Genomic DNA, 20,425 nt, shown 5'->3' on the forward strand with positions numbered 1-20,425 from the left:
GCCACATAGATAATGCACTGTTGAACGTTTATTTGTTGCATTTAAATAACTGAAAGCAGGCACTTGTTTAATCTTTGCCATGAAAATCGCCCATTATACAAACCGAAACAAGACAAGGTTTCTTGGTGTCTTTTTACCTTTGAAGGTGACCACTGCGGATGTACTGGAGGCTCGAGGTGGCAGTTTCACTCTAATACAGAGACCTCAAAGGGTGTCTGAGCAAGCCAGCGGCATCCATGGCCTGACCCTCCTTGCTACCTGGACACCTACCACAAAGTATACCTCAGCGGAAGGCTGTTAAGAGATATTATCATCCATATCTCCTCACATAGTTGAGCAATCAATGTCTTGTTCTGTTTTCCTGTGTGTCTTTCATTGAGTAGCCCAGTTTTGGTACATTTCCCTGATTCCTTCTCACTTGTCTTGCTGCAAGTTCATATTCCGACCTCTTCACCTTTCTATCAGTGACTCCATCTCCTTGCATGTCTCTCCACCAAGAGGTCTCACAGGGTGGCCTCTGACTCAGACAAAGACTAGTGTTTTTCAGTTTCGGGGGTGTTTGAGTGAATGAGCAGGCTGTCATCAGTACCCATTTAGACCTGTTTAAGAGGGCGGTGACACAATGGTAATTAACCCACACCTCCACCCCTCCGCCATTGGCCGGGTCAGCTCGGAGCCTGTCTCGCTCCCCCAGTTCCCCTCCTCTCCCACCCTCTCTGTTCACATACACGATTTATTGCCTGTAAGTGTGGCTCTGGCCTCGTGCCACTCCCCCTGTCAAAAACACACGACCAGAACAAGTGCCGTTTAATTACCAGCTCCTTCCAGTTTGTGGGGGTCCACTGAGAAGTTTCTTTTGGAGGTAGTTGAAAGGCAGATGACAGCAGCCTGCCTGTGGGATGAGTGGGTGGGCAGAGAGGGGTGTCCTTCACAGTTTAGGATTCCTTCCTCTCAGAGGAGGTGGGGCCACTGACTCTGGCATGACCTTCAAGGTCTGTCACTGAGGCGTGCGCATGCCAGAGAGAAAGAGCGGGTGATAAATCTGACCTGTGACAGGTCACAGGGAGCAGCTCGCCCATGGTAAATGTGCTTCTGTGGGCGGAGCTGTGAGAAGGAGGGGCCATCGTGGGGTCTCTCCTGCCTGCAATAGAACTAGAGCAATCAGCCCATGCACACACTCACAGAGTTTGTCATCCTCTGTCTTAGAGTGAAACAGTGGTGCAGTCATAGTGCAGTTGATCTTTGTAAACAGAGGGAGAAGTCATAAGCCAAACTCATGGCAGAGAGACGAAAAGCTCTCCTCCACAGGAGCAGTCACAGAGACTGTGAGGTTGAAGGGGTTCACATAACCATGTTTTTGTCTCATGCGCATTTTGAAACATTCTTTGTTGCATTGTTTTTTTCTCAGTTTTGAATGTCACATGCAGGTATGCCTTTTATATGCACAATAATGACGTTCGTATAATTACCATCCAAGATTATTTCCTTTCTCATCAACAGTTCAGGGGAGTACAAAACTATCCACCATCTCTGTACCACTCCTGCATCTCAAGTCCTGCCAGTGGAACTGCAGCTGGCCTCTCAAGTGTGCCATGCTCAAGACACGCTCATGGCAACTCCACAGTTTCTCCAGCAGAGGACAGCATTTAGACGCCTGGCTACCCTCTCCGACGTACCCAGGTGCCAAGCAAAATCATCTTTCCTGTCCTTAGTTATTACAAAAGCAGAGATCAGTTTGACCCTCTTATGAACATTCCTCTGTAGGTATGAGAGATATGGTTCGACCTGCTCTATGTTGGTTTTGTGTGTTGTAGGGTGGTGCGTCAAGGCATTCAGGTGGAGGATGTTGGCGATACAGACCAGACGGGTGGGGTCAGGCACCTTCCTGCACACACCACAGATGTTCTGGCAGACTGGCAGAGGATCGCAGAGTACTTTGTGGAGAAACCCAGGATGATGTTATGTGGGCAGGCAGTACGACAAGCACTTCTTGTGAAAATATGTCCCCAACTAGAGTAGACCAGTTGAGATTAAATAAGCAGAAGGACGGGGCAAAGTAATGGCTCCTCATTTGTCACTAAACACCATGTGTTTCAATCCAAGGCAAACTATAGCAACTATTCTAAATAATTAAAATATAGCCGCAAGCGGCGATAGGCGGGTTCACACACACAATAAGCAAAAGGAAGCCCAAAAGGTCCTTTAGACCTAAAAGTGAAAAGAAGCTGTTTGGGTTTGGCCAGTGTGTGCTCTACAGATAGTGTGTAATGACATCTGCATGTGTCAGAAAGGGAGACACAGAAACAGCACATCTGGCTAGGGCTGCATCTATGTGAACAATATAGGAAGGCCTGCATGTGTCTATACATGATTGGGCCTGTATATCACCGACAGAGAGAGATTGAGGGAGCCAGAGACTATGCTTTGTTAATTCACTCTTTACACACCTAGCATGCCTAACATGACTGCCCATGTATTCAAAGTATGAATGTAGTCTGCAAAGCCTGGCATTACATGACTGACATGACTGGCATGACTGGAATGACATCACTGCCATGGCGAACAAAATTAACATGACTGATATGACTGACATAACTGGCATGACTGTAATGATTTGATGATTTGACTGAAATGACTGATATGACTGGACTGAAATGATTGGCATGACATGACTTACATGACTGGCAGAACATGACTGGCATCACTGGCATCACTGGCATGACTTACATATACTATACATATACTATAGATATGCATACAAACTACATACATTTAGGTAGAAGTGTGTGTGTGTGTGTGTGTGTGTGTGTGTGTGTGTGGTAGTGTATGTACTCAAACTATGACAACATATACTAATACATACATACATAAGTATACATAGAAACTATACATACATATAGGTATAAAGGTGTGTGTGTCTGTGTTTGTGTGAGAGAGAGACAAAAAAGAAGCCAAATATCAGTTTGTATGAGCATGTGTTAGTCACTGAGATATGGGTGGGTATGGCTAGGGAAGTGTCATTGTGAATGCTATAGGAAGGCCTGCTTGCGCCTGTATGTGTGTGTGCCTGGTTAATAGACACAGAGAGATCTAGGTAGCCAGAGCAATGTTTACTTAGGGCACAGAGATGGGAGGGGGAATGTGGGTGAGAGTGTGAGAGAGACTGAGAGTGTGAGTTTCAGCTTGCGTGCGTGTGAGAAGGAGAAGGTGACAGAGGGACTTTACATGCATTCTTATGCATTGTATATAATACTGCACTGTAGAGCCATACGATAACCGATTTAGATGAAACTTGACAAATTTGTTCAGGATGGGATTCTGAATGGGCTTGTGCATTTTGGTCAGAATTGGGTAAAATATGAAAGAGCTTTAAGAATATGAATATTATATGTATCGATGCTGTCCATTAAAAAAATATTTAGCAGGTATAAGTGTCCTCAAATCCAAAATCTTTAGATTGTTTTTTGATTTCACACTCTGTAGAGTATTATAAGACTTTGCTTGACATGATAGTATGAAAATCCTAGGAGGAGTATGAAAAGTGATGATTTCAAACTATTATTAACTGTAAATAAACTGTGCATTTTTTAATAGGACATGTAATGGGAAAGTTGTTCGCACTACTGCAAGGAATCAAAAGAGTCCAATTGCATGTTCCCAAGTGGAATTATGTAGGGGATACACTTGCTTTTTTTGCAATAGCGCCCCCCAGTGGCCAATCGACACCTGGCTGGATTATGTCATAGGGGGCGTGCACTTGTCCACACCCAAGAGGTTTCGTGCAGATCGACCAATGGTAAGCCTGTCAAACGCGTGCCGATCACTGATTGGCCGATTACGTCAGCCATTTTGGAAGTATGGAGTGTCTGCTTTAGGACCTGGTTCCCAGAGGCCCATAGATGATGTCTGCCAAGTTTCATGTGGATCGGCCAATCTGAGTGCATGGGGCAAATTTTTGCATGTTATAGCGCCCCCTAGCAGGTGAGGTATGGCAACCTCTGCGAGCTGCCCCAGACCCTCACAGGGAAGCTGTCTGTGAAGTGCCATCTCATTACATGCAAGTTTTCTTAAGTTAGAGCTCCATATGCGCAAAATTTACTATTGAATTTACGCCTCCTCATTTGATTGGCTTATACTGACTAGGTAGTGAAGAAATTAGCATTTTTGTTGGATAGATTTTAAAGTTCAGACTCTTCTGAACGTTTTGATACCACATATGTGCATGTATGTGAAAAATCCAGGGACTAGTTTGCGCTCAAATATGTGTGTGATTTTGCACATTATGCAAATTAACTCGAAATCTAAGTGGGCGGAGCTTAATGGTTGTATATTAATTGTCCTATTGAATTTAGTCAAGGAATGTATAGGAACTGGAATTTTGGTTCTAGGACTTACGGTGTAGGAGATATGGACAAAAAGTCAATATGGTCTGCTATAGCGCCACCATCAGGCCAATTTGGGTCCCTGTATGGGAATCTGGTCCTTGGAGTTAACTGAACCTTTTTGCCAAGTTTGGGGTTTCTAGGCATTACGGTCTAGGCTGCACAATACGTTTTAGGTCAAAAAATGGGACAAAGAATAATAATAAGAAAATATAGCCGCAAGCGGCAATTGGCGGGTTCACACACGAATAGGCCACTTGGCTTCAATAGGCAATAGACCCAATAGGTCCTTTAGACCCAAAAGAAGCTGTTTGAGTGGAAAAAATGCACAAATAAATCAATGTGCAAAAAAATGTTCAATTGGGGCACTAAAGGCCGAAAAGGATCAAAATAATGTGTATTGGCAAAATGATTCAGATCACAGAACTAAATCACATGCTGAGATCAGCTTTGTGTGTGTTTGTGTGGTGTTTCATGTGAGCAATAGTTTTCAGTCAGTTTCGGTGTTTGGCCACTAGATGGAGCCCAAGTACCATCATACTGATATCTCATTTTTATCAGTAATGCAATGACATTTTGGTGAATTAAAAGGTTCATTTCTGGTCAGGCAGTGCACTTTTTGTTATAAGATGCAATTGCAATGTTATAGAACTTATTGATCTGGATCATACAAGACCAATTACTTGTCTGTATTCTGCATAACAAGATTGCAGCATGAGTTTTTATGTTTTCTTAGGTTTTTGGGTACTGTAGCGCCCCCGACAGGCCAATTTGAACCAAACTTGGCATACCTCACAAGGACTTCACGATATAAAAGCCTTTCAAATTGGGAGTTGATTGCATACATGGTTTATGAGTTATAGCAATATAGGTCATATATGGCATGGCCACAATGATATAATGGGAAAATGGACCAATCAGATAAATAGAAATCCATTATTTTTTTAATCAGTTTTTACCTACAGAGTCTACTGATTATGCTCATAGCAATTTTTCCATAATTGGATCAAATTCCTATGACTAGTTTGTAAATAGCTATTTTCAAACAATAGATGAATGTGACAAAAGTATGCATTTTTTAATAGGACTTGTAATTGCAAAGTTGTCAGGTCTACTGCAAGGAATAAAAAGAAACAAGTTGCATGTTCCTAAGTGAAAATTTGGAGGAGTTATGCATGATTTTCACAAATAGCGCCACCTAATGGCCAAATGTTTTAAAACTGCACAGCATGACACATAGTCCTGAAATATGCACAGTGGTGAGGTTTCATGTTGATTGGCCAATGGTAAGTCTGTCAAATGGCAAATTAATTCAAATAAAAATTAATTGGCTCATGGCGGCCATGTTTTTTGAGTGATGATGTCATCATTGTGTGTCTTGATATCACTTGGGCCCCTGATGATGCCTGTAAAGTTTTGGCTTGATGTGACTAATGGTTTCTGAGAAACAGTTTTTCCCATGTTATAGCGCCCCCTATTGGACAATCGTGGCCAGCTTTGACCTATGACCTCGGAGTCATGTGCCCTAACAACTGTTAAAATTTTATGAAGATCCGTCAAAGCGTTGCTGAGATATAGCTGTTTAAGTAAATTTGGCCACGCCCCGAGGCTATTGATTGACATGTCACAACGACACTGTATGCAAATGTCACAATTTTTTCCAGGAATATTGATAATGAGATTCTTCTGAACATTTTGATACCAAGCTTGTGGTGATCGGATGAAAAACCAGGGACTAGTATAAAAAAGTAGGTTTTGCATATTATGCAAATTAGCAAAAAATCTAAGTAGGCGGAGCTTAATGGTTCTTGAGGCTTTTTTGTTTGGCTTGAACCAAGGAATCCATCAGAAGTGGAATTTTGTTTCTAGGCCCTACGGTTTGGGAGATATGGACCAAAACGCAAAATGGTGCGCTATAGCGCCACCATCAGGCCAATGTGGGTCTCTGTACTTTAGCACGGTCTCGCAAAGAGACTACACCATTCTGCCAAGTTTGGTGTCTCTGGGCCTTACGGTCTAGGCTGCAGTATGCGTTTTATGCGGAGAAAAATAATAATAAATATAGCCGCAAGCGGCAATTGCGGGTTCACACACGAAAAAGGCAAAAAAGCCCAAAAAATTGGCAAAATGATTCAGATCAGAAGTAAATCACATGCTGTGAGTAGCTTTGTGTGTATGTGTGTTTGTGTGTTTTTTGATTTAAGCAGTACATCTTGGCTTGATCCAAGGAATGCAACAGAAGTAGAATTTTGTTTCTAGGCCCTACAGTGTGAAAGATATTGGAAAATAAAAGTGAAAAGAAGCTGTTTGGGTTTGGCCAGTGTGTGCTCTACAGATAGTGTGTGATGACATCTGCGTGTGTCAGAAAGGGAGACACAGAAACAGCACATCTGGCTAGGGCTGCATCTATGTGAACAATATAGGAAGGCCTGCATGTGTCTATACATGATTGGGCCTGTATATTACCGACAGAGAGAGATTGAGGGAGCCAGAGACTATGCTTTGATAATTCACTCCTTGCACACCTTGGACGCCTAACATGACTGTCCGTGTATTCAAAGTATGAATGTGGACTGATATGACTGACATAACTGGCATGACTGTAATGATTTGATGATTTGACTGACATGACTTATATGACTGACATGACTGATATGACTGATATGACTGGACTGAAATGATTGGCATGACACGACTTACATGACTGGCAGAACACGACTGACATGACTGGCATGACTGACATGACTGATATAACTGACATGACTGGACTGACATGACTGGCATGGCATGCCTGATATGACTGATACGACTGACATTGCTGGCATGACCGACATATACTATATATACTATAAATATGCATACAAACTCTACATACATTTAGGTAGAAGTGTGTGTGTGTGTGTGTGTGTGTGTGTGTGTTTGTTTGTAATAGTGTATGTTCTGACATTAATCCGATTAAGCAAATAAAGTCACCCAATGTCAAATGTCTTGAATCTCAAGAAGATATGCAGGGGCCCATGGGCCATATAGGATATGAGCATTGTTTAGAGTAAATAATTAACCTTGGATTTGAATACATGTAGCGTGCTCTGAAGTATCAGTGTCCATTTAACTGGCTTATGAGTCACCAAGGCCCAAAAGGTCACAAAACATTGTAATGGCAAAACAATTCAGATAATAGATCAAAATCACTTGCTGAGATTATCTTAGTGTGTGTTTGGATGGCAAAAATAAGCTAAACATCAGTTAGTGTGTTGGAAATGGCTAGAGAACTGTGTATATAAAGCATAATTGTAGTCCTGTGTGTGAATGTGTATGGAGAAAAATGTTAAATATCTGTGTGTGTGTGTGTGTGTGTGTGTGTGTGTGTGTGTGTGTGTGTGTGTGTGTGTGTGTGTGTGTGTGTGTGTGTGTGTTTTAGTCAAAGAGTAATGGTTATACATGGCTAGGGCAGTGTGTATGTTAAACCTATAAGTAGGTGTGTGTGTGTGTGTGTGTGTGTGTGTGTGTGTGTGTGTGTGTGTGTGTGTGTGTGTGTGTGTGTGTGTGAGAGAGAGAGAGAGAGTGTGTTTTCAAAAACAGAAGCTAAACGTCAGTTTGTGTGTTTGTATCTGGGTTACTCATAGAGAAATGGGTAGGTGTGGCAAGGGCAGTGTGAAAGCTACAGAGGCCTGTGTTTTTGTAAGTGCATGTGAAAGAGAGGGGGGGAGGTAGAGCCCATGGGTTGTAAACTGTTGGAAGCATGGGGGAGTGTGAGGGGAGTGGAGGAGGGGGGGGCAGAGTGTGTGAGAAAGGCACGTGCGTGTGTGGCTTAGCAGCTGTGTATGCCTCCCTCCACTGCTTTGTATGGAAAATGAAAATATTCACTGTAGAGCTGTTTGTGGACGGATTTGGCTCAAAATTGGCACATCGCACCACAATGGTAATGTGAATGTGGATTTCAATTTCCATAACAATCAGACATACTATGGCGTAGTTATTGAACTGGGAATTTGATGTGTTATGATGGTAGCATTGTGATGCATATGAAAAATATTAATTTGTCAAAAACTTAGGATTTTTTCGCTAATCTTAGCATTTCAGAGTCTGCTGAGTATTACAAGGTGTGATTTAAGGTGATGGAGTTAAAATGCTAGGACTAGTATGAAAATGGCAAGTTATATATATTTGATAATAGTGAAAAAGTGGTACATTTTTGCAAAGCACATGTAATTACAAAGTTGCTAGGAATTCTGCATACAATCATATGAGTGCAAGCATTACTTGATAAGTGAAAATATGTAGGAGAAATTCTGGATTTTCTAGTATAGCGCCACCTAGTGGTGCAATTCCCTTCCAACATGGGTATGTCTTAGAGGGTGTGTACATGAACATACCATGTCAGTTTCATGTGTATGTACCTATGGTAAGTAGGTCAAATGGCCAATTAATTAAAATTTAAATTAATTGGCTTATGGCGGCCATGTTTTTTGAGTGATGAGGTCATTATTGTGTGTCTTGATACCACTTGACCTAATGATGATGCCTGTAAAGTTTTGGCTTGATGTGACTAATGGTTTCTGAGAAACAGTTTTTCCCATGTTATAGCGCCCCCTATTGGACAATCGTGGCCTGCTTTGACCTGTGACCTCCGAGTCATGTGTCCTAACAACTGATAAATTTTCATGAAGATTGGTCAAAGCATTGTTGAGATATAGCTGCTGAAGTAAATTTGGCCACGCCTCAGAGCTATTGATTGACATGTGACAGCCAGGCTGTATGGAAATGTCACAATGTTGGCGATGGGTTTTGACAATGAGATTCTTCTGAGTAGTTTGATACCAAGATTGTGGTGATCAGATGAAAAACCAAGGAGTAGTAGGCAAAAGTAGGTTTTGCATATTATGCAAATTAGCAAAAAATCTAAGTAGGCGGAGCTTCATAGTTGTATATGAAATGTCCTATTGAATTGAGCCAAGGAATGCATAGGAAGTGGAATTTTGTTTCTATGACTTATGGTATGGGAGATATGGGCCAAAAAGTCACATAGTGTGCTATAGCGCCACCATCAGGCCGATGTGGGTCCCTATAAGTGAGTGTGGTCCTTTTGACCTAGAGAACAAGTTTGGCAAGTTTGGTGTGTCTAGGCCTTATGGTTTAGGCTGCAGAATGATTTATAGACAGCAAAATGGGAAAAAGAATAATAATAATAATAAGAAAAACGCTAACAATTACAATAGGGTTCCCACACTATGTGTGTGTGAACCCTAATAAGAAGAAAAAAGAAAAATTCGAGCAATTACAATAGGTTTCCCACACTACGTGTGTGAACCCTAAATATAGCCGCAAGCGGCGATTGGCGGGTTCACACAAAAAAAGGCAAAAAAGCCCAAAGGGTCTTTTAGACAAACAAATTTGCCTCTTGGCCTCAATAGGCAAAAAGAAGCCCAGTAGGTCCTTTAGACCCAAAAGTGAATAGAAGCTGTTTGAGTGGAAAAAATGCATAAGTAAATCAATGTGACAAAACATTCAATTCAACTGAGGCACTAAAGGCCCAAAAGGATCAAAATAATGTGTATTGGCAAAATGATTCAGATCACAGAACTAAATCACATGCTGAGATCAGCTTTGTGTGCGTTTGTGTGGTGTTTCATGTGAGCAATTGTTTTCAGTCAGTTTCGGTGTTTGGCCACTAGATGGAGCCCAAGTACTATCATACTGATATCTCATTAATCTCAGTAATGCAATGACATTTTGGTGAATTAAAAGGTTCATTTCTGGTCAGGCAGTGCACTTTTTGTTATGAGATGTAATTGCAATGTTATAGACCTCATTGATCTGAATCATACAAGCCCCATTACTTGTCTGTATTCTGCATAACAAGATTGCTGCGTGAGTTTTTATGATTTCTCAGGTTTTTGGGTACTGTAGCGCCTCCGACAGGCCAATTTGAACCAAACTTGGCCTACCTCACAAGGACCTCAGTCTATAAAAGCCTTTCAAATTGGGAGTTGATCACTTACATGGTTTATGAGTTATAGCAATAAAGGTCATTTATGGCATGGCCAGAAGGATATAATGGAAAAATTGACCAATCAGACAAATAAAAATGCAACATTTTTTCCTTATTTAGTTAACTACAGTGTCTACAGATTATGCTTATGCCATTTTTGACATCATTGGATCAAATTCCTAGGACTAGTTCTTAAAGAGCTATTTTCAAACAATTGATGAATGTGACAAAAGTATGCATTTTTTAATAGGACTTGTAATAGCAAAGTTGTCAGGTCTACTGCAAGGTATAAAATGAAACAAGTTGCATGTTCCTAAGTGAAAATTTGGAGGAGTTATGTATGATTTTCACAAATAGCGCCACCTAGTGGCCAAATGTTTCAACACTGCACAGTATGACACATAGTCCTGGGATATGTACAGTGATGAGGTTTCATGTTGATTGGCCAATGGTAAGTCTGTCAAATGGCCAATTAATTCAAATAAAAATTAATTGGCTCATGGCGGCCATGTTTTTTGAGTGATGAGGTCATCATTGTGTGCCTTGATACCACTTGGGCCCCTGATGATGCCTGTAAATTTTGGGCTTGATGTGACTAATGGTTTCTGAGAAACAAATTTCCCCATGTTATAGCGCCCCCTATTGGACAATCGTGGCCAGCTTTGACCTGTGACCTCTAAGTCATGTGCCCTAACAACTGATAAATTTTCATAAAGATAGGTCAAAGCATTGCTGAGATATAGCTGCTGAAGTCAATTTGGCCACGCCTCAGAGCTATTGATTGACATGTGACAACCAGACGGTATACCAATGTCACAGTTTTGTTGATGTTCCTTGATAATGAGATTCTTGTGAATATTTTGACACCAAGATTGTGGTGATCAGATGAAAAACCAGGGACTAGTATAAAAAAGTAGGTTTTGCATATTATGCAAATTAGCAAAAAATCTAAGTAGGCGGAGCTTAATGGTTCTTGAGGCTTTTTTGTTTGTCTGGAGCCAAGGAATGCACCTGAAGTGGAATTTTGTGTCTAGGACCTACGGGGTGGGAGATATGAATCCAAACGCAAAATGCTGCGCTATAGCGCCACCATGAGGCCAATTTGGGTGTCTGTACTTAAGCACGGTCCCGCAAACAGACTACACCAGTCTGCCAAGTTTGGTCTCCCTGCGCCTTACGGTTTAGGCTGCAGTATGCGTTTTATGCGGAGAAAAATAATAATAATAATAAGAAAGAAGAAAAAACCTAACAATAACAATAGGTTTCCCACACTACGTGTGTGAACCCTAAATATAGCCGCAAGCGGCGATTGGCGGGTTCACACACAAATAGGCATATTTTGGCCTCAATAGGCAAAAGGAAGCCCAAAAGGTCCTTTAGACCTAAAAGTGAAAAGAAGCTGTTTGGGTTTGGCCAGTGTGTGCTCTACAGATAGTGTGTGATGACATCTGCGTGTGTCAGAAAGGGAGACACAGAAATAGCACATCTGGCTAGGGCTGCATCTATGTGAACAATATAGGAAGGCCTGCATGTGTCTATACATGATTGGGCCTGTATATTACAGACAGAGAGAGATTGAGGGTGCCAGAGACTATGCTTTGTTAATTCACTCCTTGCACACCTTGCACGCCTAACATGACTGCCCGTGTATTCAAAGTATGAATGTAGTCTGCAAAGCCTGGCATTACATGACTGACATGACTGGCATGACTGAAATGACATCACTGGCATGATGAACAAAAGTAATATGACTGATATGACTGACATAACTGGAATGAGTGACATGACTGGCATGACTGTAATGACATGACTGATATGACTGACATGACTTATGTCTGACATGACTGGACTGACATGACTGATATGACTGGACTGAAATGACTGACATGACTGGACTGACATGACTGACATGACTGGACTGACATGACTGTTATGACTGGACAGATATGCATACAAACTATACATACATTTAGGTAGAAGTGTGTGTGTGTGGTAGTGTATGTACTCAAACTATGACAACATATACTAATACATACATACATAAGTATACATAGAAACTATACATACATATAGGTATAAAGGTGTGTGTGTCTGTGTTTGTGTGAGAGAGAGACAAAAAAGAAGCCAAATATCAGTTTGTATGAGCATGTGTTAGTCACTGAGATATGGGTGGGTATGGCTAGGGAAGTGTCATTGTGAATGCTATAGGAAGGCCTGCTTGCGCCTGTATGTGTGTGTGCCTGGTTAATAGACACAGAGAGATCTAGGTAGCCAGAGCAATGTTTACTTAGGGCACAGAGATGGGAGGGGGAATGTGGGTGAGAGTGTGAGAGAGACTGAGAGTGTGAGTTTCAGCTTGCGTGCGTGTGAGAAGGAGAAGGTGACAGAGGGACTTTACATGCATTCTTATGCATTGTATATAATACTGCACTGTAGAGCCATACGATAACCGATTTAGATGAAACTTGACAAATTTGTTCAGGATGGGATTCTGAATGGGCTTGTGCATTTTGGTCAGAATTGGGTAAAATATGAAAGAGCTTTAAGAATATGAATATTATATGTATCGATGCTGTCCATTAAAAAAATATTTAGCAGGTATAAGTGTCCTCAAATCCAAAATCTTTAGATTGTTTTTTGATTTCACACTCTGTAGAGTATTATAAGACTTTGCTTGACATGATAGTATGAAAATCCTAGGAGGAGTATGAAAAGTGATGATTTCAAACTATTATTAACTGTAAATAAACTGCATTTTTTAATAGGACATGTAATGGGAAAGTTGTTCGCACTACTGCAAGGAATCAAAAGAGTCCAATTGCATGTTCCCAAGTGGAATTATGTAGGGGATACACTTGCTTTTTTTGCAATAGCGCCCCCCAGTGGCCAATCGACACCTGGCTGGATTATGTCATAGGGGGCGTGCACTTGTCCACACCCAAGAGGTTTCGTGCAGATCGACCAATGGTAAGCCTGTCAAACGCGTGCCGATCACTGATTGGCCGATTACGTCAGCCATTTTGGAAGTATGGAGTGTCTGCTTTAGGACCTGGTTCCCAGAGGCCCATAGATGATGTCTGCCAAGTTTCATGTGGATCGGCCAATCTGAGTGCATGGGGCAAATTTTTGCATGTTATAGCGCCCCCTAGCAGGTGAGGTATGGCAACCTCTGCGAGCTGCCCCAGACCCTCACAGGGAAGCTGTCTGTGAAGTGCCATCTCATTACATGCAAGTTTTCTTAAGTTAGAGCTCCATATGCGCAAAATTTACTATTGAATTTACGCCTCCTCATTTGATTGGCTTATACTGACTAGGTAGTGAAGAAATTAGCATTTTTGTTGGATAGATTTTAAAGTTCAGACTCTTCTGAACGTTTTGATACCACATATGTGCATGTATGTGAAAAATCCAGGGACTAGTTTGCGCTCAAATATGTGTGTGATTTTGCACATTATGCAAATTAACTCGAAATCTAAGTGGGCGGAGCTTAATGGTTGTATATTAATTGTCCTATTGAATTTAGTCAAGGAATGTATAGGAACTGGAATTTTGGTTCTAGGACTTACGGTGTAGGAGATATGGACAAAAAGTCAATATGGTCTGCTATAGCGCCACCATCAGGCCAATTTGGGTCCCTGTATGGGAATCTGGTCCTTGGAGTTAACTGAACCTTTTTGCCAAGTTTGGGGTTTCTAGGCATTACGGTCTAGGCTGCACAATACGTTTTAGGTCAAAAAATGGGACAAAGAATAATAATAAGAAAGAAAAACCCTAACAATTACAATAGGGTTCCCACACTATGTGTGTGTGAACCCTAAATATAGCCGCAAGCGGCGATTGGCGGGTTCACACACAAATAGGCATATTTTGGCCTCAATAAGCAAAAGGAAGCCCAAAAGGTCCTTTAGACCTAAAAGTGAAAAGAAGCTGTTTGGGTTTGGCCAGTGTGTGCTCTACAGATAGTGTGTGATGACATCTGCGTGTGTCAGAAAGGGAGACACAGAAATAGCACATCTGGCTAGGGCTGCATCTATGTGAACAATATAGGAAGGCCTATATTGTGTCTATACATGATTGGGCCTGTATATTACAGACAGAGAGAGATTGAGGGTGCCAGAGACTATGCTTTGTTAATTCACTCCTTGCACACCTTGCACGCCTAACATGACTGCCCGTGTATTCAAAGTATGAATGTAGTCTGCAAAGCCTGGCATTACATGACTGACATGACTGGCATGACTGACATAACTGATATGACTGAAATGACATCACTGGCATGATGAACAAAAGTAATATGACTGATATGACTGACATAACTGGAATGAGTGACATGACTGGCATGACTGTAATGACATGACTGATATGACTGACATGACTTATGTCTGACATGACTGGACTGACATGACTGATATGACTGGACTGAAATGACTGACATGACTGGACTGACATGACTGTTATGACTGGACAGATATGCATACAAACTATACATACATTTAGGTAGAAGTGTGTGTGTGTGTGTGTGTGTGTGTGTGTGTGTGTGTGTGTGGTAGTGTATGTACTGAAACTATGACAACATATACTAATACATACATACATAAGTATACATAGAAACTATACATACATATAGGTATAAAGGTGTGTGTGTCTGTGTGTTTGTGTGAGAGAGAGAGACAAAAAAGAAGCCAAATATCAGTTTGTATGAGCATGTGTTAGTCACTGAGATATGGGTGGGTATGGCTAGGGAAGTGTCATTGTGAATGCTATAGGAAGGCCTGCTTGTGCCTGTATGTGTGTGTGCCTGGTTAATAGACACAGAGAGATCTAGGTAGCCAGAGCAATGTTTACTTAGGGCACAGAGATGGGAGGGGGAATGTGGGTGAGAGTGTGAGAGAGACTGAGAGTGTGAGTTTCAGCTTGCGTGCGTGTGAGAAGGAGAAGGTGACAGAGGGACTTTACATGCATTCTTATGCATTGTATATAATACTGCACTGTAGAGCCATACGATAACCGATTTAGATGAAACTTGACAAATTTGTTCAGGATGGGATTCTGAATGGGCTTGTGCATTTTGGTCAGAATTGGGTAAAATATGAAAGAGCTTTAAGAATATGAATATTATATGTATCGATGCTGTCCATTAAAAAAATATTTAGCAGGTATAAGTGTCCTCAAATTCAAAATCTTTGGATTGTTTTTTGATTTCACACTCTGTAGAGTATTATAAGACTTTGCTTGACATGATAGTATGAAAATCCTAGGAGGAGTATGAAAAATGATGATTTCAAACTATTATTAACTGTAAATAAACTGTGCATTTTTTAATAGGACATGTAATGGGAAAATTGTTCGCACTACTGCAAGGAATCAAAAGAGTCCAATTGCATGTTCCCAAGTGGAATTATGTAGGGGATACACTTGCTTTTTTTGCAATAGCGCCCCCCAGTGGCCAATCGACACCCGGCTGGATTATGTCATAGGGGGCGTGCACTTGTCCACACCCAGAGGTTTCGTGCAGATCGACCAATGGTAAGCCTGTCAAACGCGTGCCGATCACTGATTGGCCGATTACGTCAGCCATTTTGGAAGTATGGCATGTCTGCTTTAGGACCTGGTTTCCAGAGGCCCATAGATGATGTCTGTCAAGTTTCATGTGGATCGGCCAATCTGAGTGCATGGGGCAAATTTTTGCATGTTATAGCGCCCCCTAGCAGGTGAGGTATGGCAACCACTGCGAGCTGCCCCAGACCCTCACACGGAAGCTGTCTGTGAAGTGCCATCTCATTACATGCAAGTTTTCTTAAGTTAGAGTTCCATATGTGCAAAATTTACTATTGAATTTACGCCCCCTCATTTGATTGGCTTATACTGACTAGGTAGTGAAGAAATTAGCATTTTTGTTGGATACATTTTAAAGTTCAGACTCTTCTGAACGTTTTGATACCACATATGTGCACGTATGTGAAAAATCCAGGGACTAGTTCGCGCTCAAAGATGTGTGTGATTTTGCACATTATGCAAATTAACTCGAAATCTAAGTGGGCGGAGCTTAATGGTTGTATATTAATTGTCCTATTGAATTTAGTCAAGGAATGCATAGGAACTGGAATTTTGGTTCTAGTACCTACGGTGTAGGAGATATGGACAAAAAGTCAATATGGTCTGCTATAGCGCCACCATCAGGCCAATTTGGGGTCCCTGTATGGGAATCTGGTCCTTGGAGGTAACTGAACCTTTTTGCCAAGATTGGGTTTTCTAGGCATTACGGTCTAGGCTGCACGATGCATTTTATGTCAAAAAATGGGCAAAAGAATAAGAAAAATAAGAAAAATACCAGCAATTACAATAGGGTTCCCACACTATGTGTGTGTGAACCCTAAGAAAAACCCTAACAATTACAATAGGGTTCCCACACTATGTGTGTGTGAACCCTAATAATGATCAATAGGAACCATAGATCATGGGTGTTTTTTTGTCTTTGCTGTGGTGATGATATTAGGCCACCAGGAGGCATTAGACACACACGTAACTTACATTTACATTTACATTTATGGCATTTAGCAGACGCTCTTATCCAGAGTTACTTACAAAAGTAACTTCACACTGATTGACTGTAAGCCTGAGGAATACCCTACAAAAAACCTACATAAACATCACAACATCGTCAGACTTTTAAAAAATGCCATAATAATTTGATAATTATAATTATTTGATTCATTTATAGTGGAGATTGTCAAACTGATTGAAAAACAAAATTTATTTTTGCAATAGACTGCATGTATGTATGCATAAAAATGTACACGCAATTACTCATTACTATTACACCATAATCCATAAACATGTAAGTCAACCAATTTTGTGACATTGTATCTAACGTCATTTATTTTATTTTATTTTTTTATTATGAGGTAAAGAGAGTTTCAGTGGTAAGACCAAATTTGAATCGTGTGCTATGATTATATCCATAACTCTAAGGAATGAACAAAAGAAGAAAGAACTGTAGTGTTGGGTGGTGCTTCACATAATTAGTGTTAAATTTATATTATACCAAGTCTCTGTAAACAGCACTGGCTTTATTCCATATTATACAGAGGCTTTAGCCAACTCTTGTCTTCACAACATAACAGCATATTCAGAAGCTAGAACATTTATTGTTCAGTTATTTTTATGTTTTTTTTAAATAACTGCTTCATAAGAGGCAGTCTGTCTGTCCTTGTGTGTGAGTCTCAGCCCACACACTCTCTTGCTCTCTCCTGAAGCAGTTTTTCCTAGTTTCACATGTGCCACCATAGTTTTTGGTAGCGTTCCCCATGACATGTTAAAAGATGTTTGATGTTTCTGTTGCTGTCACTCTTGCAGTTGAAATTGATCTCTTTTAGACACTCTGACTTAGTTAAATATGCCATATTATGTGTTGTAAGTAATTTTTTCAGCAAAATCTATTTGTAATCAATTTAAAAATGAATAAGAAAATGCTTGTGGATAATGTTTTTCATGTGATTTTGGTAAGGTAGGAACCACAATTTTACAAAGAATTATAAATTATATATACAGTAACATTAATTTATATATTTCTACAGAATTATAAATTATTACCAGACTGACATCTAGATTTGGAAATATTTTTGGAAATATATATGTCCTTTTTTTTTTTTTTCCTTAATTCCACAGGCCATACTGTATGACGATCAACTGAGAATGTTCTGGAATCCAGCTCCTCCCAAATTCAGTTGTGCTCCATGTGTTATAAAAGACAAACTCTTTCCCAAATACCAGGTACTGTAGCATTGTGTCTTTAAAGTCAGCAGATGGACCTGTATTTCTGTGCCAGTCCACTGGGACTCTGAGCAGCAGTGCTTACTGCAGAGATTACAGAACGACCCCACCCCCATCTGCTCTCCGCTGTTAGTGCGTACTCTCTAGACTCCTGTTAGTCCACAGGGAGTCACATATTGTACCTTGCTTTTTGTCTGTACTTTAAAACAAAAGCATTGCATATTTTTGGTTCACCCCATGATTTCAGGGGAGACAGAGGGCTATACATGGTGGTAGGTTATTTGAGAATGTCTATAGTTCAGAATTAGGCACTGCTTGGATTTCTGGAATGTTTCCTCAAGTGGTATAATTTTAATCCCACTTCTGACACCACCACTCATGACATCTCTTTTGCTATAAGGTTGTGGATTAAACTGAGAATAAGGCTGAAATGAATCTTGTTTGGTACGCGATTTTCCACTAAAAGCTTCCTGCAACATTGTGCCTTTAGGTCAGCCCTGCAGATCCAGGGAGTGACAATCTGCACAGCAGCCAACATGTCATGATGCCATCAGTCAGTGATCAGGTGGAGGTATCCAATAATCTATCCAATAATATGCCAGCAGTGTTGTTGTCAGAAAGCATCTGATCATTAACAGGGTCCAGGGCAAAACATAGTGTACAAACTGTACATCAACGTGCTCTTGTGTGTCATGCCTCCCCCCTGTGGTGGTGGTGGTGTTGTTCCCATGGCTCTGTGTGCCATGTGGTTCTGTTTTAGTGTGTCTTCATTCCACCCCATGTCTCCTGCTTGGTTGATCTCAGCCTCTTATGAGTTTCACCTGTGTCTTGTTTCAGTGCATTTACCTGTATACTGCAACCCCACATTTCCCTATTCAGTTTGGCAGTCTTTGTAACTTCCACTGTTTGTTGTTTCCACCACGTTGCGATTTGTAACTTCCTCTCTATGTCCTGATTTCTTTTCATAGCATTCCTCATTTGTCTCATGAGTTTACTACCATGGTGAAATTAGTTTTTGGCTGAAATTTGTATTCTGATTTTTGAGAATGAGAATATAGGTATTCTATATTCGTCTGTAAGCTTTAAGGCTGAATGACTTGTGACACATATTCAGTGCTTGTCTTCTTCCCCAGGAGAAGGTTTTGTCCAGAAAGCACAAGTCTCTGATGGATCTGAGAACTGAGGAACTGGTGTCACAGTCGTCACTGGGAATCTGCCATGACCAGCAGGTCTTATTCCTGTTTCTCCTACTGAAATGGGAATAGATGAAATCAATATATTTGAGTTGAAACAGGCATAACTGTCTTACTGTCTGATTGCAGACTTCTGTATTATAGTATTAAGGAGGGAATTTCATTTTATATCAGCTTTTCTTGATATTGTCAGATACCTTTAATTATTAAGGAATAATTATTTTAGATATTGTATTTTACATTATATACTGTATACTATATACACGTATAAATGACATGATCTGTACAACACATCATTCGTCGAAGCTAAATATGATAGACATTACAGCTAACAGACTGCTTATTTACTGCTTGTGCATACTTTTTACGCATGCCAGAAATTTTACATCATTTGAAATTTGCTAAGTTCTCCCCTTACCTATGGCCAGGGGTAGGTCTGCAGATTAATTGATGCCATATCATTAGCACAACCCCTGGGCTGACTCCTAATCCTTTGTGTATTTTCCCTCAGCCTTGCGTGTGGCGCCCCCTGTCTGCACCACAGACCACCTCAACCTCCGAGTCGTGTCTGAGGCTGCAGTCTGACTTCACATCTGTCAGCAGGGAGCTGGAGCGTGTTGGTCTGCAGGGTCAGCAGCGGCTCTCTGCGGGGTCAGCAACGGGGTCAGCAACGGGGTCAGTCGGCCGGGTCCGGCTCCAGCCTGGCCAAAGCAAGCCCAGAGAGCAGCGTGGCCCGCAACCCGGCAGGAGCAGCGCAAGGCCCCACAGAGTCCAGACCAGGAGGGGCCCAGGGCTGAAGTCTGCCAGGGGCAGCGTGCTCTCACAACCTAAATGCAGACGGAAGTTCAGTTGTGCTAAGATGGCGTATGTGCATAACAAACTGAAGGAGCTGCCACGGACTCTCTCCAGGTTATACTGAATGTCACATTTTCATGTTCTAGAGAAACACCAAAAACAACTTGAGCTGAATTTTGAGGTTTCATCAAATTTTCTTTTCTCCGGTTGTGCTGAATCTTAACAGGTATCATACAGTATAAGAAATTAGAGAAACAAAGCACTTGTATACACTATTATAAACACGAGAC

The 20,425-nt window shown here is 41.1% G+C and overlaps 1 protein-coding gene across 7 annotated transcripts in view; it reads left to right on the forward strand.

The window, feature by feature from the left end:
• ttc6 (tetratricopeptide repeat domain 6) overlaps window positions 1–20,425 on the forward strand; it is a 52,481-nt gene that overhangs the window by 10,748 nt on the left and 21,308 nt on the right. For 6 of the 7 annotated variants that reach the window (XM_076978753.1, XM_076978749.1, XM_076978751.1 and 3 more), the window contains 7 exons: window positions 146–276; window positions 1,501–1,680; window positions 1,815–1,974; window positions 18,043–18,147; window positions 18,638–18,718; window positions 19,281–19,376; window positions 19,852–20,249. In XM_076978753.1, coding sequence (XP_076834868.1) covers window positions 146–276; window positions 1,501–1,680; window positions 1,815–1,974; window positions 18,043–18,147; window positions 18,638–18,718; window positions 19,281–19,376; window positions 19,852–20,249 — 1,151 coding nt within the window. The remainder of the gene's footprint in view (window positions 1–145; window positions 277–1,500; window positions 1,681–1,814; window positions 1,975–18,042; window positions 18,148–18,637; window positions 18,719–19,280; window positions 19,377–19,851; window positions 20,250–20,425) is intronic. The other variant, XM_076978752.1, reaches the window with a different exon arrangement.

Source organism: Brachyhypopomus gauderio, chromosome 17 (assembly GCF_052324685.1).
Source record: "Brachyhypopomus gauderio isolate BG-103 chromosome 17, BGAUD_0.2, whole genome shotgun sequence".
NCBI classification, from domain to species: domain Eukaryota; kingdom Metazoa; phylum Chordata; class Actinopteri; order Gymnotiformes; family Hypopomidae; genus Brachyhypopomus; species Brachyhypopomus gauderio.